General features: G+C 36.9%; 3 protein-coding genes across 3 annotated transcripts in view; 1 reads left to right on the top strand and 2 right to left on the bottom strand.

The window, feature by feature from the left end:
* LOC124178533 (glutamate receptor ionotropic, NMDA 2B) overlaps positions 1–26,664 on the bottom strand; it is a 2,057,245-nt gene extending 2,030,581 nt beyond the window's left edge. Inside the window, exon 1 of the mRNA XM_046561964.1 lies at positions 26,175–26,664. The gene's annotated coding sequence lies outside the window, so the exon portion shown is untranslated. The remainder of the gene's footprint in view (positions 1–26,174) is intronic.
* On the top strand, positions 665–4,714 carry LOC124178245 (uncharacterized protein K02A2.6-like). The gene is made up of 3 exons (XM_046561482.1): positions 665–874; positions 2,726–3,707; positions 3,852–4,714. Exons 1-3 carry the CDS (start codon positions 665–667, stop codon positions 4,712–4,714), a joined length of 2,055 nt encoding a protein of 684 aa, XP_046417438.1.
* On the bottom strand, positions 6,152–7,125 carry LOC124178551 (protein ALP1-like). The gene is made up of 2 exons (XM_046561991.1): positions 7,072–7,125; positions 6,152–6,982 (listed from the first exon to the last, which is right to left on the bottom strand). The coding sequence occupies exon 2, from the start codon at positions 6,903–6,905 to the stop codon at positions 6,258–6,260; it is 648 nt and encodes a 215-aa protein (XP_046417947.1). The 5' UTR covers positions 6,906–6,982; positions 7,072–7,125; the 3' UTR covers positions 6,152–6,257.
* Positions 26,665–27,052: the final 388 nt, after the last annotated feature.

Genomic DNA, 27,052 nt, shown 5'->3' with positions numbered 1-27,052 from the left:
AAAAGTGCGCCATAATTGAGCGGAAGTTCTTCCGTCCTTGTCTATTTCCCTTTCCTTTTCTAATGACTTTTAACGCTCTTCTTAAATATCACCCGGTGGCTACTCTAGCGCCACCCCTCCGTAGCACATTTTTACGGATACTTTTAATACACAGAGACGGTTCTCCTTACCTCTACCCTCCATACTTCAGTCTCGTTGCCGGGTGTCATGGGGATCGGTGTCATGGCGACTTCCATGCGTAAATAATCATAATAATAAAAAGTGTGCGATGACGACGTGAAGTTCTATAATAATGAATGAAACGAAGTCGATCATGTTATAAAGCGATATCGGCGATATTCTTATAGCTACAGCCTTCGTTATAGTCTCAATCGACAGAAAAAAAGAAAAAATATACACTGGTGGATTTTCTCCGAGACTCTATAATTCGTTGGTTATGAGGAAAATAAATTTTTGTACATAGATATAGTCCTGTGTATAAGCAAGTTGTGCGGAGTAAGATTGTCGCGGGCTGTCGAGAAAATGTACTTGTCTCGAGTCGCTACAGCGACTCTTGACTGAAATTAAAGTAAACTAGTTCGTATAAATCTCCGAGTAATTATTTGCGAACATAGTAAATGGCGACGAGAACCAAAGAACTTTCGCGATTGAGAAGTGAAAAAAAATGGATGATAATCGATTGAAAGAAATCGAAAGCAATGTATTGGCTGGTAAAACCTCGTGGATATACGGGCTAAATAAATTGGAGTTACAGACAATCTCGGAACATTTTGGATTATCGATAACGGAAGAGACGACGGCGGATGAGGTAAGAAAACTGCTGTCAGATTTTACAAAAAAGATATACTCTGAAAACAAGGAGAAGGAGGAATCGGTAGGTAAAGATACGATAGTAAAGTCGGGTATCAGCCGGAGCGAGGAAAACGTGCAAATAGTTACCATTATGCCATCAATCGGTAAAATAACCGAATTTGATAGGGAAACACAGACGTGGCAAAATTATATTGAGCAGGTAAAATTTTATTTGGATGCAAATAATATAATCGATGAGACAAAAAAACGTTCAAAGCTCTTGACGGCCGTTGGTGGGGCAAATTATGCCGTGATAAAGTCGCTGTGTTTGCCGGACGCACCGAAGAGTGTATCGTGGCAAGACATATTGAAAAAATGTCAACGACACTTTGGGAAACGAGTGAACGAGCTGTTAGGCCGAGTAAAGTTTCACAAAAGAAATCAAGGGAATAGAGAAACGCTACAAGAGTTTGTAGGCGAAATTCGGAAGTTGGCGTTAGACTATAAATTTACCGGACGAGACGGGGAAATTACCATTGGAAACGATGTTGCGCGATCGGTTTGTCGCAGGAATAGCAAACGAAGAGCTGCAACGATATTTATGTCGACGACACGAAGAGTATATGAGCGATAAAAACCCGGATGGTCTGAGTTTAGAGAAAGCGTTAGAAATTTCTTGCAACGCAGATGCGGCAGAAATGCAACAAAAAATAATTGAAGAAACCGAAGCGTTGGCTATTAAAAAAATAGTTACAAAAAAAAGAAGGTTTGAAAAAAACAACAATATCAAAAATTCAATTGAGAATGCAAATAAAAATGCATGTTTTAGATGCGGGTACACAAATCATACTGCGGATAAATGTTTCTACAAAAATGAAACATGTACATATTGCGAAAAAACGGGACATATTAGTCGAGCATAAGCAAATATAAGCAAAAAAAAACTCAAAGCCTTAATCATCAAAGAGTAACGAAAAAAAAAATCATCAAAGACAGAACAAATTAACTTAGGAAAAGGCACGGGAACTGACGAGAGCGACGATGACTTACTTATACGCGTGTTCGGTAATCCGAACGAAGAGCGGAAAAGGAAAGACAAATGATTACATAGTGGAGATTAAAATCAACTCAAAGTTAGTCAAATTTGAAGTCGATAACGGGGCACACTTTTCGCTAATAAATAAAAAAACTGTAACACTTTATTCTACCTGAACAATTAAAGAACATAAATAAATAAATTATAGATAAAAGAGTCGACAAAATTGTAAAAATAAAACAGTATAAATAAAATAGTGCAAATAAACAGATTGCAATAAAGGGTAGAAATAAAAGTGTACATATAAAAAATCAAAAGCTATACATTCATTCGAACATTCACACAATTTAGAAAATCCGCCTTGGATACACAATACGTTGAAATATGCTGCTTGCTTGTCTTAATCTTTGAATGTGGTTGCACCATGTGAGTCACTTGCCGATCCTGATCGTATTTTCTCCATTGCTCTCGTTCAATAGATAGTTTGAATTTGGGTGTTCACCTTCAGGCTTCGTCGCTTGCACACGTTCAGAGTGGAGATGAAATCAGCAAGGATCGCAACGACATCGAATATTCGGTGAACTTCGTACTGTGTATATTGAGTTTTGTAATGTAAAAATAGACTAGATTTTGAACTTCTGCTGAGTATTATAAGTTTCGGTCTGTACAGGTTGGCGTCTTTCCGCAGAGTCTCCTTCGCTTCTATCCTCCGGATTTGTTGCCGGTTCCACCAGACTGGTCAAACGCTCACTCTCCTTCCGTCCGGTCAAATCCGAAATATTGCCGCCCATATTCGAATGCTTGTAATGTCACAAAACATACGATCGGTTATGGCCTGCAGAATAAACATGTTGGGCGAAACGAAAAACAATATTATTCGGATATGGAAAAAAACAGTTGAACGTCCTCGGAACGACAGACGTTTCGATTAAATACAAGGAAATTGAAACAACATTACCACTAGTGGTAGTTGATGAGCAAGGGCAAAATTTGCTAGAGAGAAATTGGTTCGAAGCATTAGGAATAGAGGTTACCGGTATAAACAACATCACCGAACCCGAACAACACGTTACTAAAAACCTTGTGCTAGAAAAATTTCCTTCGCTCACACAGCCGACACTCACGAGGCATAACGGACCACTGATTAATATACAACTTAAAGAAAACGCCAGGCCTCATTTCATAAAAGCCAGACGCATACCTTACGGGCTACAAGAGGCGGCAAGAGATGCTTTGAACTCAATGGTACAGCAAGGCATGTTGAAACCAGTAGATCAATCCATATGGGCAACACCAGTTATATTCGTACGGAAGCTAAATGGAAAGATACGAGTAGTGGGTGATTACAAAACGACCGTGAACCCAAAAATAATGAATTCGGAGTATCCATTACCAACAATCGAAGAAGCATTGTCAACCCTAAACGGAGGGGAATTTTTTTCGCAAGTCGACCTCAAGGATGCCTACAAACAACTGCAAGTGGACGAAGAAACCTCGAAAATATTGACAATAAATACACCAATGTGTCTGTTCAACGTTCTACGTCTGTTAGATGGTATAGCGGCGGCGCCGCGAATTTTTCAAAAGTACATGGTTACGATCATGTCCGGTATCCCTGGGATAAAGATATATTTGGATAATGTAAAGATACAATGCAAAATAATCGAGGAACACGATCAAAGACTACTGGTCGTATTACATCGTCTGCAACAAGCAAACCTCCGCTTAAACGTGGAGAAATCTATATTTCGGGTGAAATCAATGGAGTTTTTAGGCCAAAAAATTTCGAAAGAGGGTATTGAAACTCTAAACGACAAAGTGGAGGATATAAAGAAAATTCCCTCACCAAAGAACAAACGAGAACTTCAAGTATTCGTGGGTGATGTAAATTTCTACGCCAGGTTCCTAAAAACCCGCACACGGGACGCTGAACCGCTTCACCGGCTATTAGACAAAAATGTGAAATAAATATAGACGGAAAAAGAGCAAAATATATTTGACAAATAAAAAAAACAACTCACAGGATCGGAAGTATTGATACATTTCGACGATAAGCTTCCTATCGTACTCTCTGCTGATGCATCGCCTCACGGTACGAGAGCGGTACTGGCTCATGAGTTACCAGATCAGCGACAAAAAGCTATTGCATTTTCGTCTAAAACACTAAACAAGACGCAGCGGCATTATGCACAGTTGGATCGAGAGGTCTTAGCTCTCGTTCAAGCGGTGAAACATTTTCACCAATATATAGCCGGGCGAAGTTTCAAATTAATAACAGATCATAAACCACTACTGGGAATATTTGATAATAAGAAAAAAAATCCAGACATGATCTCGCCAAAATTGAATCGATACGAGATGATACCATCGGCGTACGACTATGACTTGATCTATCTACCAGCCAAAAAGCATGGGAACGCCGATATACTGTCTCGTTTCCCCATGGCGGAGGAGGCCGTTGAAGATGAAAAAGTCGGAGCGGTACTAATGCTCGAGAGAATCACCAGGAATGCTATCACACCAGAAGAGCTAACGGAGGAAACACGGAACGACAATAAATTACGAAAGATAAAAAAAAAGCTCCAAACAAAATGGCCTGAAAAAATCGAGCCGGACTTTCGAGTGTTTTGGCAAAAAAGGGAAGAACTGTCGATAATAAACGAATGTCTGACTTGGGGAGCACGAGTAATTGTACCGAAGAAATTACAACCTGAAATAATAAACTATTTACACGCGAATCATCCGGGAATAGTTGCTACGAAAGCGTACGCCCGATCGTACGTTTGGTGGCCAGGAATAAACAATGACATCGAACTGAAGATAAAAAATTGTGGTAAATGCCAAGAGGTACAAAATAACCCGCCTAGAGCGCCAGTAAAAACTTGAGAATCACTAAGCCAACCATGGATTCGACTCCATGTGGATTTGGCCGGGCCTTTCCAGGGACAAATATTTTGAATTATTGTGGATGCCTACTTGAAATGTATCGAGGTCAGACGCGTTCCATCCACCTCATCGGACAACGTGATCCGCGAATTTCGTAAACTTTTTGCAACTTTTGCACTTCCGCGCACGATTGTATCAGACAATGGCACAGCATTCCATTCTAGTGAAATGAAAACGTTCTATCGAAGAAATGGTATAGAGTTCGTTTTCATTGCTCCGTATCATCCGTCATCAAACAAACAGGCAGAAAGAGCCGTACAAACGACAAAAAAATCTCTCAAAATACTGCAAGAAGGAGACTGGGAGGTAATAATTAGTAGATTTCTACTAAAACAACATTCGACGCAAAATGCAGACACAGGAATTACGCCGGCAGAGTTGATGATCAACAGGAAATTGCTTATTCCACTTGACGCAATAAAGACAACGGATATTAAAGAAAAAGCAGAGAAGGATAAAACAAAAAAAAAACTCCGGACGGTGCTCGGGAGTTAGAGCTCCACGATGAAGTACAAATGCGAACGCATAGACAAAGAGGCGCGAAATGGGCTCGAGCGATCGTCGAAAACAAAACAGATCCATTATCCTACACCGTTCGTGAAAACGGCACTGGAATAAAACATCAACGTCGCATCGATCACCTTCGGAAAATGCCAAAAACGGGAGGAGAAATTAAAACAAAACTAGGAGGTACTCAGTCAGAAAGAGAAAAAGAAAAACAACCACGCGAGGAGCGTGCCTACAATCTTTGAGAATGTCCAAGAAAGTCTACATAGGCTTACGACTAAGCTAGGCTCGAGGGATGTTGTGTACCGCACTGGAAGAGGAGCTCGAGACAAATGTCCGAGCAAGCGACAGAAGATTGAGCAGTTCAGCTCTCGAGCTCTCGGCTACCGCGTCACCCGTGTTGAACAACAATGTATATTGAACGGAAATTAAAGTAAACTAGTTCGTATAAATCTCCGAGTAATTATTTGCGAACATACTAAACTTAATACTTATAGTTTTATCAAACCAAAGTTTTATGTACTTAAACCCTAAGATGGTATTATCATTTCTCCCCAAAGACAAAGTAAAAAAAAAACTTTTGATACAAAATCTACTCAATTTATTTAACGCTTACAGTTATGCAGCATCAAATCTTTAGCATATACATTTTGAATTGTCCATGTATTGGGTACATTTATATAATACACAATTTCATAAAGATGAAATAGAGTTTATCGATACAATTTTGGAAAAATAAGTTCCGTAAAATATGTAGCAAATAAATTTTGAATTATACATCTATTGCTTACATTTATATATTAGTAAATCAAGTCATCGGAATATCATTGAATTCCAACTCATTGACATCTTCATTATCCGACATGTCATTCCATTGTTGATCAAGTTCGTCATTGAATAAACCTTCCCCATTATCTCCGTTTATAAAACAAATATTGTGCAATACGCAACATGCGACAACAACTCGTATCATGAATTAAATATCTCGAAGTGACATCATTTGCAGTAAACGAAAACGACCCTTGTGAATGCCGAAGGCTAGTTCGACTACTACACGCGTTTGAGAAATTTTCGTGTCGAACTCATCTTCTTCAACTGTTAAATTTCTGTTGTTCCGAAAAGGACAAACCAGCCACGTTTGTGCTACACCATTATATCCTTTATCGCCTAATAAAAAGCTATTGTTAGGAAAAATTCTTTCGCGATTCTGTTCGGCTACTACAAATAGATCGGATCTTCTTAACATTTTGGCATCGTGAAAAGAGCCCGGGTCCCCGCAATATACATTCGTGAATTTTAGGTCGCAGTCTACCACAGCTTGCAGTAGAATAGAATAATGTTGTTTCCTGTTGAAATATACCCTACCATTTCCTTCTAGCTTATTAATATGAATATGAGAACCATCTATTGCGTCAATACAACCACGAATACCTGCTACATTTTCAAATCTCTCGGATATTCTCACAAGGTTATTTCCTTCTAACCATTTAATGAACTGAGGAACAAGTGTAATGAGCCAATCAATGACTCTTCGCACTATGTGAAATACAGATGAGAATGAAATATCAAAGAGATTTGACAGTAACCTATGTGACTCCCTGTTGCCGAGAAACCAAAGTGTCATTAATAAACACAATTCAGCAGGTTTCTTTTCCTTTCCAAAGGTATAGGTTGGAATGAATCCACTATTTGCCAAACTTTCTGCAAATATATTGACGTATATGTACTAGCTTTTTCCTTTAAAAATATCAGTATGCAACTACCATGGTGAAATATGTGTACATAATTACCTAATAATATGTAACAATTGACCACTCCAATCTGAAATCTTCCCTAAACTTCTCGTTGCTTTTAGCATGAACTGTTTCGAGAAAATTTTGCACACGCTGTCGTTCACGTCCGTCCATTAGAAAGTTGTGAAGGGGGAATAAAAGATCATTTTCGTAGTCATCTTCTTCTAATAGCGGGTTGAAACCATCATCGCTTGAAGAATTTGAAGTGCTGCTGCTGTTATTATTGCTGCTGCTGCTACTACTACTGGATTCATTCATCAGGATAGCTAATAAAGCCCCTTCCATCTGAGACAGAACAATTTTCCTTTATCCGAAAAGTTCCACCCAAAGCGGCTGGGTCAGAGCTGTCGGAGCTCATGAGACGAAACTCAGTCTTATTTTAATTGAATAAATAATTAAACTGGGCGCCAACTGATTTCTCCAAAACCAGTAAATGATATTTCTTGTAAATGATCTTTTTTTTAATAATTATTGGCCGACTATTCGGACCCCGATCAAGGTCGGGGACGCTGGATGACCCAATATACTTTTATAAATTTAACGAGAATATCTACAGGCTGAGAAAGAAAGATAGAGATAGCACTGCATTAACAAAGGTTATTTATTTGACACTTACTTGGTCGATAGCGATATAGATATATATTCCCCTTGATGGGCTCTCACTCGACAGATTACAATCGACGGGTTGGCGGGGTATCTTCCACCCTCACACACGTATAATCTTACAATTATTTAATAATTTTATGGACGTTATAACGTCGATAGCAATTTAATATAGGCGCGAATATAATTCTTAATCAGGCAAGACTCCTGTACGGTAGGGCCGGCAGACACAGAGTCTCGACTCTGGTCCCGTGAACCTATGTCGCTCGCGCGACGAAAGGGGTGGGGGAACGATTGATATTCATGAGCGTCGTAGAGCTCTATCAACTACTTTTGTCGATAATCAATAAGACGATCGATTCCTGCAGCAGGATTCTGTAACTCTCTACCGACAATTATCGCTGTCGCTAGCTAGCGACAGTTGTCGCTTGCATCGACGATGCTAGCGACGTAAGGTGATTCTGTAACTTAGACGTAACGATATTCATCGATGCAAAACTAGTCACAGGCGCATCGATAAATGTCGATAGATTTTCAGCAAATTTGACAACGTCGCAGATATTATCACTAAAAATCTAATAACTTCGGATAGATTATTTGTGAACGCAAACAAAACCGTCTATTGTTCTGTATCTTTGCCGTGATCTTTCCTCGCGCTGCGCTGTATAAAAAAACGTTTTCCGATTAATCAAAAATGGAAAAAAATGGAACAGTGTAAGTATACTGAGCCCAAACAGTTCCAATGGTTTTAGCTACTTTGAGTACTATTAACTATATAAATGTTGCAATGCTCAACTAAACTGATTTTGAGAAAAGGCCTTATGCCCTCTGTTTGTCATCTATTAATGACTAGAATCACTCTATCCAAGTAATTGTATAAAATTCAGAAATATTTTTTTACGTTACTTTGACTAAGCACTGCCAATAAGTCTATTTCTCAACATCGAAAGAGTTGATTAAATATTATTATTTAATCCATTCTTTCGGCGAATAAAAAATGAACTTGTTATTTTTTATATTACAAAGCCATCGAGAGATTTGATTAAATACTATTATTTAATCAACCCTCACGATATCTTATAAATGGACTTGTATATTTGGATAGATATTGAGGATTGAACCAACGTAACCTTAAAAGTATGTTTTCGAATTTTATACAATTACTTGGATAATGAACACCGTTTTATAGAGAACGTTAAAATAATTATATTATTGTACTGAAAAAAATAATTGCTTTTTAAAGTGGATCTTCATATTCACTTGCATGATGAAGTTTTCAATCCTTTTTAAATCTAAATACTATTTTGAAGTTTAGAGAAAAATTCACGCGCAACACATTGACACGTTGTTGCACCAATACTATCGTCCACTGTGTGACTGATTATCGTTACGCCTTAGCGAGACTTCCATATCCACGCTAGCCGACCGACAATTCTCGTAACCTAACGATTGGAACTAGCGACAAATATCGTTAACTGCGTCGTACAGAATCACCACTAGCGACAATTGTCGATAGGAAGCGTTAACGATAGCGATAATCGTCGCTAAAGAGTTACGGAATCCCGCTACTGGGTGACCTAGCTTACCGTATGCCTCTGTGTCTGTTTTACCTGCTTATACGTAGCGCGCGTGACGTCAAGGAAACGAATCTCCGGTCACATATCTAATAAAATCAGTAATATTTAATTTTGAAATAACATACAATTATAAATTGCAAAAACATATTTTAGCTCTTAAGAAATGAACACGATTAATATGAATACATTATTCGATGGATTCATTCATATTGTAATTATTTATGTAGTATATATCATGTTTGCTCCATTTAAATATAATACACAGAATTTTAAATATATAATCAATCTTACTTTTACATTTTTATTCACTCACCATAAAGCTTAAATTTGTTGACACCACTCTTTACACATTCGAACCTTACTGTTTTGTGCGCATCAACTCCATTGTGATGTTCCATTTATTCGTTTTCGAGAGTCGACACAAATGTCATGTAAATGGAAAGCACCCACTGTGACATCAAGTACTACCCCACTCTCCGTTGAAGTATCCAGTACCGCCGTTAGGACCACTGACACCCCGGGCAAGAATATTGTGGTCCCCACTTATTAAGGACGTTGCCTCTTCCCGGCGGAACTGCCGCTTGCACACGTTCACGCGATGCAAGTTTTCTCCGTCATTTATAAAGATATCAAACTTCTATCAGAAGCATTTTGAAAGCGAAGGAGCAATCTGTGTCGTGTATTTTTTCGAATTTCAATTTTTTTTCTCAGAGACGTAAAAAACAGCGCTGAAAGTAAGCAAAGTTCCCGTTGTAATAAAACAAGATCGAATTTTTTTTTCACAATTCTACGAAATACACGACATAGATACATCCTTCACCTTTAATTTGGGACTAAGAGCAATAAAATCGTACTTAAGAGTTGCGGGAAAACTTGCACGAGCTGAAGCATGAAACAGCGGATTTTTGCCGCGAAAAGCGATTGCTTGCTAGCGCCACCTTTGGCTTAGGCCGCCCGTCGTACGAACTAACGGCTGTAGCAGACAGCATGCATTTAACACGTGCAAATCCGTAATTTAAACCGCGAGCCGTGAGCGTTCTTCGGTGTGTTCTTCGTAAATAAATATTAGTAAAGTATCTAAAACTCCTTGATAAGTGTTCATCAGTCATTCGCTATGACTAAGATAAGGAAAATCTTACGGAAAAGTAACAAAAAGGGCCAGGGTTGGAAAAATTTGGCGGTTTATCAGCGGGAGAGGTTGAGGTAAATAGAATGGCATCAAGTTTGCTTACATAGACTTGATTGTTTTCATTTTCAGACCGACTAACTAGCATGCACGTTTTATTAATCCAGAACACCGTATTTTCCTAACAATCTCTTCGAATTATCATGTACAGCCTCTTTCTCAATGTGTGTTTTGTCAACCTATTCTTCCGAAAATAATTTTCCATCTTTCGTCCACTCACGATTACAAATTTACCGATCACTTTTAACGTACACTGATCTACCTAACTGACTATTTGATTGTGATATTTGACATCTACTTGCCAAGGTCAACGCATAATACATTAATGAATTGAGACATGACGTGTTATCGAAGACATTGTTGCAGCGTAAAGTTTCAATGCCAGCTATGTCCGGTACGCTACATTAACGTTTCGAAATGAGCCAATTACCCAGCTCCATGAAACCTGAGACTTGACTACGGCACTGATTCAGCGTCATCAGTTTTGTGAATTGGAAAAAAAAATTCAATCAGCTATCGCTGTCCTTTTCGAACAGGCGTGATACTGTTTTATTTTCCAATAGCAATATATTTCCGTCTGGAATATCGTAAATTTGACTCGCAAGTGACGGATGGAAAAAATTAATTAGTCCTATGTATACTACAATTAGTTGGAAACATAAAAGATTTTCTATTGAGAAATATTACTATCATATGCCTCGCGATTACCTAAAAAATAGGTTTTACGAAGCTGAAGTAACCTATGTTTTTCGACCATTCTGAAGAAAAATTTGTAAATAGAAGTTTTAATTCTATTTACAAATTTTTCTGAAACCACATCCACCTGGGGGTCAGGACTCAAATCAGACCGGCTGCAATATTTTGTACATACTTGTCAACGGGTGACATAATATATGGTCAATGTAGAATTGCTACGAGCCGAATGACCGACGAAGAATTGGTCGCGGAAGACATGCCGACCGAAGACACAATAACAGATAATGTTATCGAGTTCGACGAGGTCAGATCGCCAACACAATTCGTCGAAGTCGATCTGTTTTGCTCGGAGGTAATACCCAACTCTCCGATTTACATAACGGCAGCCAACAAGGACACGACAGTGCTAGGTATAAGCACATCCGTAAGTGTTTCGCCCACAACCGACAGTCATGTGGTAAAAGATCATGAGTTGCAATTGGAAAGGATAGTGGATCAATCCAAGATCGAATCAAGTCCTCCATTGAAGTTGGCCGGCAGAAGAATAGTGGATATAAATCACTTCCTGAGCAGTATCAAAAAATTAGCTTTTCGTCGACCTGATGATTGTACGTTTGTTAACATGGAACCTATATCCGAAGGCCGGACAGGATTCACTTCAACCATCACCTTCAAATGTAAATTTTGTACTAAGATCGAATCAATAGACTCAGAAGACCGTAAACCAGATTCCTTATCTTTAAACTCAGCTATAGTATCAGGAATTGTGTCCACAGGTGGTGGTTTTTCTCAACTGAAAGAAATTATCGCTGCTATAGATATGCCTTGCATGGCCAAGACAACATGTACCAAATTTCACTACATTGTCAGTGATGCCTATCATGATATTGCTCGGGAAGAGATGATCAAGGCTGGGAAATAAGAGGCGAGATTGGCCCGTGAGGCAGGTGACGTTGACGAAGACGGGTACCCTTGCGTAGCGGTTGTTGCGGATGGGTTTTGGGCCAAACGATCTTACCGTACAAATTATGATTCTCTTTCGGGTGTAGCAGCAATAGTAGGGTAAAGGACGTAGAAAGTTTTGTTCATCGGGGTTCGAAACAAGTATTGTTCTATTTGTAATAGGTCGAAACAAGGGGAGTCAACATCAGTCGTGGATCATAAATGCGCCAAAAACTGGGGGGGTTCCAGTACCGCGATGGAATCTGACGTAATAGTACAGGAATTGAAATGTAGCTTAGAAATGCACGGCCTAAAATATAACAAATTGATAGGAGATGGAGATAGTAGCGTCCACCGGAAGCTTATCGATGCAATGCCGTATGGACCGGAGGCACTAGTCCTAAAAATTGAATGCCGCAACCATGTGCTCCTACACTATGGTACTCGACTGCGAGATGTCTGTGTCAACCGTAAGGTCGGTACAGTGATTCTGCGAAATGCTTTGCGCAAAAACTTGAAACGCCGACGTTATGCAGTAACTTCTGCTACTCGTCACCGAAAAGCAGAAATTAATAAGTCGCGATACGTTCGGGTCGAGGAATTGTGTAAAGATATAAAAACGGTCCGAATCATGTTTTCGGGGACCATCGATTGTGTAAAGACCGTGGTTATTTCTGCGACGGTAATCCGAAGCCGGATGAAATAAACCATGTGCAGGATATGGAAGCGGCTGGTATCTTCCAAGAGATCTTTTCGGCAATGAATCGACTTATTGATACATGTCTCTAGCCTGATATGGGACGTCGACAACAACGTGGCCGAGTTGTGCAACGCACATGTTGCTAAGGCTATAGGGGGCGAGCGTGTCAATTTTACCCTTCGCGGATCATATCAAGCAAGATGCGAATCTGCCGTAGTGAGGATGAATGCCGGTGGACAGTTCCATGCGTTAGTCAGTCAGAAATAAGGAATGGGTGGGCCGGGGAAATTCACCGTCAAGTACTGTACAAATAAATCGCAATCTCTTCACTCTCGAAAGGCAGCTTTCAAATCGAAATCAAAATCTTTCGTCGCCCAGTCCGCTGACACCAACTACGGCCCGGACACTGCATGTCCGTCGCACGGTCTTATGTACAGGTCTGGTAACTAGTAGGGTGGGGAATGACTCAGATAATGAGGCAAAACCGTGGTTCTCGTCTTCGCCGTCTGCAGCACTGCTCCCTCGAGGTGAGCCAATCATAAATCAGATCCGAACAGCTGATTTTTCGGAATCAACAATCCTGAATAACACTCAAAAATGAAGAAAGATGCGAATAAAAAATGATTGAGATGTTTACTAGCATTCCATGGCGGGCGTGATAATTGTTTTATTTTAACGGAATCCTCAAATGTTCAAGTCAATAAAATCCATAAACATCAAGCGAGGGCTCACAACTTTTGAGACAGTTTGAGATCTTGTGGAGATGATCCATCGTTTACACACTTTACACTGAGTTATGAACTGTCAAAAACTTCGATGAGCAGGTTATCTTATCGGTATATATCTATATCTATCATACCCCGGGCCAATGGCGCCCCTAGCGGATAGATAAGAAACAAGACCGTGTGCCTCACTAACGGTGACACCCCCTACCACTCAAAAGTGCCGGAGTTACCAGACCTGTATGTAAGACCGTGGTCCGTCGCAACCAGATATGTCCGAAGAGAAATTGGCTGTCGCTAAGAAGGATTTCGTGCAAGCCTTGTATTCGGTGGATACACTGGTAATCGATCGGCAAACTAGAGGACAAAGCACGTCTGACGAATGGTACGATGAGCGTAGAAAGCGGTTAACTGCCTCGATATTTGGTGAAATTTGCAAACGACGACCACGAACATCTTGCGCCAAATTAGTTGAACGAATTCAATATACCGATTTCCATGGTAACGCGAGTACAAGGTGGGGTATCGAAATGGAGCCTTTGGCGATCAGTCAGTTTGCTTCGGAATATGGAGTTCGGGTGGAATCCAGTGGTCTAGTGGTAGACAAGGAGCTAGCCTTCCACGCGGCGTCACGTGATGGATTAGTAGGTGAAATGTTCCGCTTCTGCCAAAGAGCTCACTCCAATGGAGGGCACAGGGTCAAAAAAAATAAATAAAATTCATGTCCATTATGAATAGTGGAGCCAAGTTGATCACATCACATAAATATTTTCATCAGGTTCTGGATCTTCTCCACATTGCAAAAAGGAAGTGGTGCTATTTCGTAGTTTGGATGCCGGAAGGACTGATCTTAGACAAAATTATTCGCGACGTCAATTTTTGCAAATTGAAAATGGAAAATAAATTAGCTGACTTTTTTCATTTCTGCCTTTTGCCAAAAATAGTAGACTCCAGACGTGCTCGACAACTTCCGATTCGTGACCCTCCTTAAATAATTGAAGCTAAAAATTCTGCAGTGAAATCAAAAAACTCAATGACTGATGTTTCCACCCGTAAGAAAAAGAAAACGACAAACGACAGTACTAACAAGTAACTATACAGACGTTTGTACATATTTCTATATTTTTCCTTTCATTTGTACCTATTTCACAGTAATTTCACACAAAGAAAACTATTCTTGATTGGCAAATATGCTATTTTTTGAATAAAAATATTACATATTCTTGAATGAAGAATACTCAGCACTTGATTCAAGAATATTTTAATTCTTGCTTCAAGGATTGTTTTCTTTGTGTGTAGGCCATTTTTTAATTTTTTGTATTACTTATCAATCCTCGCATGTATATCTTGATTGTTAAATTTTCATTTTTCAGTTACAGCCCATTCGAAATTTTGCACAGATACAACGTGATTTCACAGTATGTTTGCAAGTTCAGAAATGCATGAAATTCTGAATAATGATCTTTCATATTCGTTGGCTGAATGTTTGCATCTTTCATTCCATAATATTCAATGAAACAGTTTATTTTGAAGATTTGTTTTATTTCTATAATAATTACTTGTTATACCAAAGAAACGTCATAACGGAGAGCGAAAAGTATGGTATTCCATGCGATCGAATGTATATATTTCATTTATTGACGCGCCATTACTTTTGATTATGTTTTGTACTATAGATTTTGCTAATTTTTCAATATGCCTTATCTAATAATTTATAATATACTCCTGCATGTCGAACTCAATGTTTTTTTTTTTTGATTTACTAATTTTCTTTTAATATCTATCGATGTATGTAACACTTGTAATTTTTCCTAGCATGATTGGGAGGTTGGGACGGGATAGGGTGGGTCTCTTCATCGCAGGGACCTCCAGGTGGTGAGACTTGGGTAATTGATGGCAATGTATTTAGTAGGGATGCGCAATTCTAAATCGATCCACTCAAGAATCGATCTGTTGGGTCGAGAAAATAGATCTTTTGTATTGATACTTTACTAATCGATTTTTTCTAGAATTGATTCCAAGTCTGCAAAGATCGGATTAGGTTCTTAAATCTTCAATTAAAAAAAGTGTTGAAAGTCTATTTTGGCGCTCTATATTTTATGGATAATATAGGTTTGAGAATACAAAAGAATCGACCAATTTCTAGCGCTGAATAAATCTAACATCACAACTAATAAAAAAAGCTTCCCACCTAGTCGGCTGTGTTTGTGTAATATGTATATGAGAACTATTGCTGTGATAAACAACCCAAAGCAAACTATTGTTACATATCAAATCTGTTGAATAAGTACTACATTTGTGTGACACGATTCTTAATCTCCAATACAGCTACCAGTTTCCATTTAAACTAAAAAGTAAAAATAACGATCGATCTTCTGAAGATCAATCTTTTATATCTGATTTTTTGAATGAATCGATTTTTCCAAAATCAATTCAAATCAATTCTGAGAATCGATCTTTTGCTTGATATCGCCCATCCCTAGTATTTAGTCATGAATTAGCTAACTGCTGTTTCAGGTAATTTCTCTGATAATATTTTTCACTTCACCGAAACGAGTTATGCAATAGATCTCTTGAAAATTCGAAGGTTATTCAATGATTTCTGTAACTTATTATTATTTGCATAATCAATGAATATTTGAAATAATATATATGTATACGTGCCAACCTCACCTTGGATAAACGTATCCTAATCTCATCAACCATGCCAAACTCATATAGGGCTTCCAGTTACATTCCTCGCACCACAGAACTTGAGAACGTTCAAATACAAGCGGCCTGGTCCCAACGCAGTGCAGAGAGCCAGGGGACTTAAATCTAAAATTCTGTTTTGTACACCAATATTTTTTCCCTTTATGTTAGCTCCATTGTCGTACCCCTGACCTTGTAAGATTTTATTTTCTTTCTTTGCATTTATTGACAATAAATCCCACACATACACACACACATTCCATCCATTCGCATTATTTAATAACTTATTGTAACTAATTGGAGGTCGATTTCTCTCGTCTTTGATGAGACGTCACATAGACTTTAACAATTCAACTGTTTTTGGAGCAAATTACACTTATCGGATTAATTTTCAGTCCCTCGGTGGCTCTCTCCCCGGGACCGGAGGGTTCTAGTGATGACGGGATTCCGCAAAGTCGACGATCGTCTCGTTTTGGGCTGGCCAGTTTTTCCCTTGGAGGACGTTGTCGCGGAGATGTGCCTTGAACCGGTTACGTTGACGTCCCGGGGTTAAGAGAGCGAGATCGGGTCGAATTCCCCTCCACTCGATCTCGATTTTGATTTTGGAATAGGGCGCCGGCTTCCCCACTCCATTTTCAAAATGGGTGTCAATCATGATACCTCCCAAAATGAGGGGATCACCGATGCTCGTATTTACAAAGGTCGGGATAGGAGATCTTACAACCTCTACAATTCGCTATCTCAAGTCCGTGTTTGTTGAGAATACTCGAAATTTTTTCGGTAAGTCCTGCATCTGTAGAGTCATTGACCAGGATGAACTCTACAAAATGCTCCTCAATAGCGACATTAGCATCTGTCAAATCTGCAAATCGAATTGTCAGGGACAATTATTCGACGTGACTTATGTCTGGAGTACAGTCCGCTATGATTGAATAATATTCAACGTTTTTGGCTCGTGTAATAATCTCAAAAGTAACCTTCTCTCCCATCAGATCAATTAACTCGTCTTGGATATCCGTACCACAATAGTAATCAGAAATGCCGCCTGTTGATGCCAGCTTCAAATGCTCCTCCATAATCGGATCGAATTTACCCAATAGTTGTACCAATCTGAAGAACTTGCCATTGTTTGGCGTGTACAGTTTGTCTGCGCTTCCTCTAAATGCCATGTTATTTTCGGCCAGATAAAGAACAATGTTCATTAAACGCGTCTAAACATTATTCCGTCGCAAAGCTTAACGACTTTTTGTTCTTCGCAATCAATTGTATTTCCTCTTTTCAACCTTATTTCTCTCTCAAACCACTGATGGTAGTACTTTTGATACAGTGGGCTATTTTCATGCGTTTTGAGTAATTCGGACAAATGTTTCCAGTTATCACATCCTTCGGATGTTGAATTCGATATCGATTGACTGTTGAAAAGTCGACAGCAAAAACAGTAAACTCGATTTTTCGAAGGTGAGTACACCAGCCAACGACGCAAGATTGTTCCATTATTTGGAAGTTTTCTAAAATACTGAGAACTTGTAAAATGACGACCGGATTCATCTTTCGGAAAGTTGGGTCGCTGAACCTGTGATGGACCGTTAGTTATTAAATGGTCAACCAATTTATTATTTCGATTATCCGGCCAGTTGCCTACATCGGATAAATCCACTGTTTATGAAATTGTGCTTTCTGAGTCATTTATAAATAATGAACTATCAGAATTCACGTCGCTAGTACTGTGGTTATTGTCAGAAAGCTCGGATTCAGTCGTGGTCTTATCTTCATCGTACTTGTCTTCTTTTGTTCCGAAAGATGTAGAAAGATAGGATTTTTCTGAAACTGACTCATGCTCTTTTTGCGATTTTGTTGAAATGTATATGTCAGTATTCATTAATTTTTTGGCTTTGTGAAACTCTTTTTCCTGTTCACGCTTACGTTTCTAAGGTTGGCGGTGGACGCATCCCGCCAATCATAAGCGTGCGCGGAGTGTCGTCGAGGATGGACTCTAATTGGTAAATGGTAAGTACTGGTATTGCCATCTGGTGGCTCAAATTGAAACTACTCAAACCGGGTCAGCTGGCACAAGGGTATTTTCTCACTGTTCAAGCTGTTGTAAAAAATAAATATTGTCTTTGCAATTATACCTATTTTTTAAATAATTTTTTTAATCAAAAAAATATTATTTAATGATGGAAAGCGTCGAGGATTTGTTGGGCGTTCGATTTTCTCCGAAACAAAACAAAAGTAAAACATTTTGCAGTGTATATGGGTGTAGCAGTAAAGCTTGCAGCAATTTAGGTGTGAGATTTCATTATTTTCCAAAACAAAACGAAAATTTTGTGAAAATTACTAATGCTTTCGGAGTGGATGAGAAAATTGACTGTCGAAAAATGTGGCAAAAAGTGTTAAAAATAGGAAAAACTATTACAGAAAATGTGCAAGTTTGTTCCTTGCACTTTAAAAAATCGGATTATTTCTCACCAGGTAATTATATTTATTTTTTAGCTCATTTTTTTTTTATTCTAAATTTAACTAAGAAAATTTGTTTTCTACGCAGATTCTGGGTCAAAAGGCAAAAGACGCTTGAAAAAAACCGCAGTGCCTTCTTGTAATCTGCCTTGTACTGATATAAAACCAGGATCCAGTAACAAAATAAATAATGACAGAAAGAGAAGAAGAATTAAAAGAGATAAAAACAAAAATACCATCATTTCAGGCAATGAAGCTACTAATAATAAAAAACTGGGTTCATCAACAAGTTCAACTACTACTCAGTTTGTACTCAGGCTTGTGATTTTGATGGTCAAAAAAATTCAGATCCTTTGGATCACACTGCAACGAGTCTTATCACTTCAGAAGAAAATGATAATAGATCTGTTGTGGCAATGTTGTCAGTGGAAAATGTTGAAACGACTGAAAAAAAATTTATTGATATTGGTGTTCAAATTAGAAGTGGTGATTTGCTGATTGATCTTTGTGATGTAATATAAACTGAGAAGAAACTCAATACATTAACCGGCATTGTGAACTTTGATATCTTAAATACCATCCTTGATATTTTTAAAATCGGCATTCCTAAGTACGAGTCCGAAAGAATGCATCTTCGCAACAAAGTTATTATGACATTTATCAAATTGAAGCATAATTTATCGTATGCAATCTTAACTGTTTTATTTAAGTACTCTTCAGCGTCACATTGCCGTAAAATTATTCTGCAAATGATCGACATGCTTTACGTTTGCTTGAAAGATGGAATACCTTTTCCAAACAAAGATGAGATTTCTCAAAATCTTCCTATAGGTTTCAATGACTTTAGAAATGTTAGAATTGTGCTGGACTGTACGGAAATTTTTATACAGAAACCAAAATCGTTATGTTGTCAACAAGCAACATATTCGCGATATAAAAGTACGTATACCATCAAGTTTATGACTGGTGCAACTCCCGGAGGATTGTCATCCTACATTAGTTCCATGTATGGAGGGAGATCTTCGGATGATGCTATATTTGAGCAATCTAAAATATTGGATTCACTAGAAAAAGGTGAAGCACTGATGGTCGACAAAGGGTTTAGGGTAGATAAGCTGTGTAAAGATAGAGATATAACTCTTATACGACCTCCATTCAAGAAAGAAAAACTGCAATTTTCCAAAGAAGAGTCGCGCTTAAGTGCGAAAATCGCGAGAGCACGAGTTCATATAGAGCGTTCCAATCAAAGACTCAAAGTATTTAAAGTCTTAGGTTCTCGGATGCCAAGTGGTCTTGTTAACAAGGGCAAAGAAATATTAACAATTATTGGTGCAGTTGTAAATTTAAGTTCTCCAATTTTAAATAATGATAAATTTATGTCAAACAACGCAGATTAATGATTAAAATACAAAAATAACTGTTAGTAATGTAATATTTATTTAAACTTTATAATAAAAAATCTTAATTTTGACATTTAAACTTACTTTAACATTTTTGGAGTGTTTACTTAACAAGGTTACTTTTTACAGAAGTATTTCGTTTCGTACAAGTTTTTAATTACGTTGCTCATCTTTGCAAGCATGATGTAACATTTGGTTGAAAAATATTAATTTTAAAGATTCAAAGAAGTCTTTCACAAATTTTTCGTCAAAATCAACAGTAATAACTTTCAAACTTTTATCGTGAAAAGAAAATAGAATAAAATCGGTTTTTTTAACATTTAAAATACCCATTCCAAATTGAACCTGGCCATAATATTTATGATTTTTTTTCAAAATCAAATTGTTATTATTCTTCGGATCCAATTCGAGGTATTTTATATTAGAAATAATATCATCCATACTTATAGATTTACCTTCGTATGGGTATTTAATTTCCAGCAATTTAACAGGTGTATCATTTTCAAATATAATTCCGTCAGGAGATTAACCAAGCCAAGGATTATTTTCTGAAATTACGAGACCGCATTGAAATACATTAGTTGATGTACTTTTTTCATATGCTATTCGAGCATCTGATTCACATTTTAAACCGTGATTTATTGCTGTATTAGAAAAAGTGCTAGGATAAAAATATTTTAGCGATTTATTCTTCCAATTAGGTTTTGGATTTTTTCGGTAGGTGTACAGTTCATAACATCGCGAGTCCGTGATTCTAAACTTTCGTTCTTTTTGCCAGATACTATAAAATTTTTTACTTTCTTTACAAATATCAACAGGATCTCCTGTTAACTGTTCAAACATTTTTTGACATGATTCTCGTAGAGGTCGGAAAGGTTGTTCAGATAAATTACAGAGGATAGATGAGGAGGATAAGTGTAAAATCATGCATTCAATCTGCCGAAGGTATTCAGGTGGTAGAGTTTCAACAGTGTGATGTAGTGGAGCATGTCGTCCAGCTCTATTATAAATAAATTCAAAAAAAATTATAAAACACAGTGTAAAAAGAAAAATATATCAAAAAAATCAAAAAGCTTGATGAAGTAAATAGTCTATAAAAATTAAAATATACAACAAACAAAATTGATTGAAATGCAAAATTGCACATATGTATAAGAAATTCCATTACAGTATTTGATTATAAAAAATAGAGCTTTTATTAATTAGCGAGTATATACATAATTGATTGAATTAATAATATTTTGTAATTAGTTGATAGCTAATCAAACGAATCACAAATATACTTTAAGTAAATTTACTTCATCATAACTTTTATAAAAAAAAAAAAATATCAGTTATTAAAATTAATCATTCACGCCCATACGCATGCTCTGATAACGTTGACTTCAAAACTTAAACTTTATCGAAATATTAAATAAATTTTATCGAAAATTTTAATGATATAATTTAAACTTACCGTGCACAAAATAATAATACTGCAGCACTATGTTTACAACTTTCACTCAATCCAGCTGTACAACTACAAACCGATGAAATAACTTTACCACTTTTTGCAATTATTGAATTTATCTCGTGAGGATTTTCTCGATTTTTAGACGATTGTATACAGTATGACAATAACTTGTATTGTTCATCATTTTCACTTAATATTCCTATGTAGATTAAGTGGTTAGAATTTACAACTTGTTCGCCTTCGATGAAGTTCCGGCTCTTGGGCGTAGAACCCAAATGATCCAAAATTTCACTCACTGATAAAAACATTGTTTTTATAATTTGTAAAAGTTTTTTGACTAATTTTTATAAATATACAGTATAAAATACAAACAAACAAATACATTTGTTTACACGTAACGTATATAGTGATCTGACAACCGACCCGGTTTCACTAGTATCAATTTTTAGCACCAGATGGCGTGACTGCAGCTTCCACTTACCAATAGTCCAGACGAATAAGCTATAAAATCGACTGACTTCTATTCTGGAATAACGTAGGTTAGCCGATTTTTTTATAGGTTCATTAAAGACGGACGAACATATTTTCACCTATGCCCCCAAAAATTAGATCCGAGTTTGTCGATAACGATTGTTTAAATTTTTGAGACCACACATTTTGTTAAATAACGTCTTTGTTATGGGTCATACACGAAAACTGTTCAAACAAAAGTTATTCGTCTAATCATTCTCGATAAAACAAGCTGTCGTGAGATCAATTTCCTCTATTTGTTTAGTTGCAAAATGCAAAATATCGTGAAAAAAAAAATTTACATTTCTTGTTATAAATTGATGAATAAACAACGTGTGACTTTGAAACTCATGGTACAGGTAATATGAAGTGTCTTCAAAATTATCGTGCAAGGCTTTTTTGGCTGTGTTATACATATAGTTGAGCAACAATCCGCGACAAGCCAAAATCCGTATATCGTATGCCCTTTCTTATGTGATTGGCCTACGGGATGCCAAGAAATCATGGAGTCAGTTCGTTACTAGTACTTTCCATAAATGAAAAAAAAATTCAATATTTATACTCGAAAATCTTATTTTATTGGGTGACTTGAAATTTTTTGCTTTTAAACAAATAGAGATATCTTCGAGAATATTCATATTATTGTAAATATTATGATGGATTGTACTTGCCCTTTATTTTACGAGTAGATAAAAAAAAAAAAAAAAAAAACATGAATATCTTGATTAGAACCGGAGATAACGGTGTTTAAGTGTTATTTTGTTTATTGTTGTTGTAATTAATATTGAGGGGGAAAAAAATTTCAGCTATCTCTCAACACCCCAAGACATCACCGTGAATTTTTTCAGATCTCTAGGTGCGTTGTATCTAGTAAAAAAAATTGCTCAACGTTCGTCGAGCGGCGTTAGTCGGAGGAATGAAGCCGGGCGGCGTGGTGGGGGGCTCGAAGCTTCGCGCGCCCGGCTGTTCTCACCGCTTAATTAACAACTCAATAACTTCGTTAATAATTATCGTACAACATTTTTTTTTTCTTAACTATGCTATTTTTTTCTCAACAATTCGAATCTGTAATTAGTTTTTTAATATTTATAATATTTTTTTTTCTTTCGGATTTTAGTCATATTCTTAGGACATATTGCTATAAATAACTTTAGATATATAATATCTGTGAAATTGAAGATAAAATGAAATAAAAAAAAACTCAATTACGGTGTTGTGAGTATGTATACATACATATCTCTCTGTCTAATAAAAAAGTTCTGAACAAATGAAAAAGAAGTTTTGTCAACATTTTTTTTTATCGGGCCAAAAAACACATCAAAAAAAATATTTCAGCAATGTGAAATTTTTCCCAGGTGCAGGACGGTTCCAAGAACGTTTTTTCGTGAGAAACCAGAAATCGATTTTTCGGTCATTTTTGACAAAAATTTCACCAAAGTCTCCGCTTGATAGTTTGTAAGTATTGGTTGATATATGTATTGTGTGAATGGATGAATGAATGAATGTAACTATCGAAATCATAATGAAGTATGAATTGTTTCATGACTGAACAAAGTTGATGCCAAATAAATAAATATTGATCTGAGAGAAATATGAAGAACACAAAAAATAAAAAGCCGCTTCACTTTTTACCAAAATAAGGCATCAGTTGCCCAACTTTCGTTGCGATCGCTTTAGCGGTGTAGGAGTTTTGGCTCTCCGCGTTTTCGAGATGTACAGCGCTTCTTTAACAGTATCTCAAATTTTCACAGCATCTTTATTATACCTATTCCTATCGCGTGAACTATAATAATCATGATTACTCGATTAGTTTTTGTTCATGATAAAAAAAAGAATTCAATTTTCATCTTTTTCCATTTGTTAAGCACGTAAAACAAAAACTACCAAAGCGATGAGGATTATCCTAGTACATGCGATAGGTATACAAATAAAAAACAATGTAAAAATTTTAACAAGATGAATCTATTTCTACACTTTTTTTACATATGTTCCTATCGGGCGGTATACGTTAGATTACATTGGCTATTTCCTCCCCGAAAAATTTATAAAGTTTGTTTAAATGTCAATAAATATAATGTGAAAATGATGAGAAATTTTATCGGAATGGCTTGTCTTAAAAAAATACCCAGAAACCCTTAAAAAAAACAGCTTTCTAAGTGGAAGAACCCCTTAAATATTTATGTATGAATCATGAAAGATTCATGAAAATTCTACTCAATCCCAATTTTGATACTTTATCGCAATACCAAGTCACTAGCCACAGCTTTTCAGGTTTACTTTTTTTCGATAGTAGCTTCTCACAATCAGTTGAGTGGATAGCGTGTTGTACTCCAAAACAAAGGGACCACAGTATAAGAGGTTTAAGTCCTCTAAAATTTTCATGGATATTCGTTAATTTCACCCACAAGACAGTAAAGTAATATTATAAACGTATTACAACGAAGTTTAATAATAATATTACAAAACTATCACAAATGTTCATCTTCTATGCGGAGGTAATGATGTTTCTATTAGGTATGCCACAGCACCTGATTAGTACACCCACAGAAGCATGAAACATTACACGTATAGTTGTAATATTCCGATAAAGTTGGGTGGGAGTCAAAATCTCGAACGAACAAAAAGTTCACTGGTCGAAGACCCTGAATTTTCGTATACGAATTTTAAAATACCGAATGATCAATTTACCGAAATTGGAATTTTAGAAAAATCACCCCGTAGAATAACTGTTTTCCAGAAACTTCATTCAATCTAAAGCTCTATTATCCGAAAAAGTATTTTCAGAATAGTCAGCATTCCGAATAAACAAGCACAGAATTTGGAGATATCGAAAAATGAAACTTCCGTAATTAAAACTTGACAGCAGCGAATACTTTGAACAGCCACAAAATGAAAATCAAATTTCAGATGGAGCAAAATCTCGATCCGCAAAATGCAGAAGAACCAGAAAGATCTCGAGAGTACGTAATACCGAATCTTCTGAGAAATTGGATTTTGTGAAATTCGTTAACTCGATGTCAGTTGTATTATGATTAAATCATTGTATTAGCCAATCATCTGTGTCATCAAAGACAAAAAGAACGTGAAGGAACAGGCAAACTATTTTCAATAACATTTGAACAGTACTTTTTCACTGTACATTCAGTTTATTCAAGACATTCACATTCCACATTCACGTACGCGCCCTTGCGTCTCTTGAGAAGCTTAACGCCATCTGCAACTGGTGACGTTGGAAAAAATAAATTTATGTGCTTCCGCCGTCTTGTAACCTTTTTTGGTATTCTTTCTATTCTGTCTTATTGTTAGCAGTTTTCAGGATTTGGTCTATTATTATTGATAAATTCGGATTAGTAATTTTTTGAAAAAGGCACGATTCTGATATTTTGAAAGTCAATTTTCGACTGTTCGGTATTTTCGCAATCAGTATTTTTCCCTTCGTAATCTTGCCAGTTGTCGAAAAAGAAAAATCCGGTATAAATTTATTGATACATTTTTGCGTTCTAAATTTTTATTTTTCTACAACATAACTTTTCGTATTTCTAGTCTTCCTACGTGTTTAACTCTCGACAATTCAAGTTTCAAGATTTCGTCCCATTGACTTCTTGGTCTTTCGCATTTTTGTACCCCACCCATAAAGCCTTTGTCTTATGAATGTGCTGTGTAGGAAAGTGCAACTAACCAGCATGAAAATGAATGATTATTTTTCAGCGTGGTCTTATCGACGAATATTACATCCTAAGTGATATTACATTGTAAGAAGATCTAGCTGGGTTCCAAGAAGTTTAACCAAATTGGTTGAACGGTTCAACCGATTCATGGTTAAATCGGTCGATGACTGAATTCCATGAGAATCGACCATACTGTTGAAACCAGGTAACTTGCAACCATCATAGACAGTTAACCGATCTTGACCAGTCAACGAATTAGCTAATCAATTCAATCAAATGTCTTGGCTGGTTGAGCCGGGTAAATTATACAACCTAACCTTAGACTATAATTTTTCACATAGACTTTTGTTTGAGGTTGGGAGTACTCGATTACCAGAGGGCATTGATGATTTAAATGAATTTATAAAGCTTTCTCAAGAGACTCTTATACTCAAGCAAGTACTAGATATTCAATCTTGATCAACAGTAAAGTAGGACATGAAAAACTTATATTACCCTCACTTGCTGGTCATTGCTTGCCACAAATACTGACGTGCAGTTTAACTACTGGATGTACGCATCTTTACGTGCTTGAATATCTTTAACTCGACTGTTGACAGTATTTAAAACTTTTCACTGCACGTTATAATCACTATACTCACGTTCTGATACCAACCCGAGACAAAATCAATATAAACGTATTCAGTATTTCTGTAAACTACAGTCATTCAATTAGTTTCTCATATTTGGAAATACTAATGTTATCGTTCATAACACTCTCAACAAGGTTAATAACAACCATAATAATAATGATCATGTAATTATAAGCAAAATGACAACAGAAAAATGTTACGTCTGTAGCAAAACAACTGACACTGCAACACGTTTTTAGTAAATGAGTATACTGGATGACTTTTTTTTTAACAACATGGTTAAATCCACCACTGGGCTTTTGCAAATCTTTTAAAGTTAACCCTACGCGACACAGAAACCGCCGACAGAGCTAGGTAACGCACGAAGCCCAACTGAACATCGAGAGTCCTGGCCGCGCCTTTGACTGTATGAAGGACGAGCGCAGGCGCCTGGTTTACTAGGATGTCACACTGCACTCGGAGATCATCTTTGGCGATAAGAATCAGCAGGAGGATGCGCTGTTCTGACACTACCACTGTTATGACACAACTGCACCCCTATAAAGCATACGCGTAATACATATCGCTCAAAAGCACCCCGGGTGGAAAAACCTTGTACCAAGCAGACTAAAGTTGCAAACACCTACAAAATTCTTTTACCGCAAAAAATATCTACGCCTACAAAAATCCTTTGCTCCAAAAAATACGTATGTAAATAAACCATCAAAATGCTTTGTTCACAGATATAAAATATTCTTATAA

The sequence above is a fragment of the Neodiprion fabricii genome, chromosome 3 (genome assembly GCF_021155785.1).
Source record: "Neodiprion fabricii isolate iyNeoFabr1 chromosome 3, iyNeoFabr1.1, whole genome shotgun sequence".
Taxonomy (NCBI): domain Eukaryota; kingdom Metazoa; phylum Arthropoda; class Insecta; order Hymenoptera; family Diprionidae; genus Neodiprion; species Neodiprion fabricii.
Note: the sequence above shows the minus strand (reverse complement) of the source record. Positions and strands in the feature narration are given on the sequence as shown.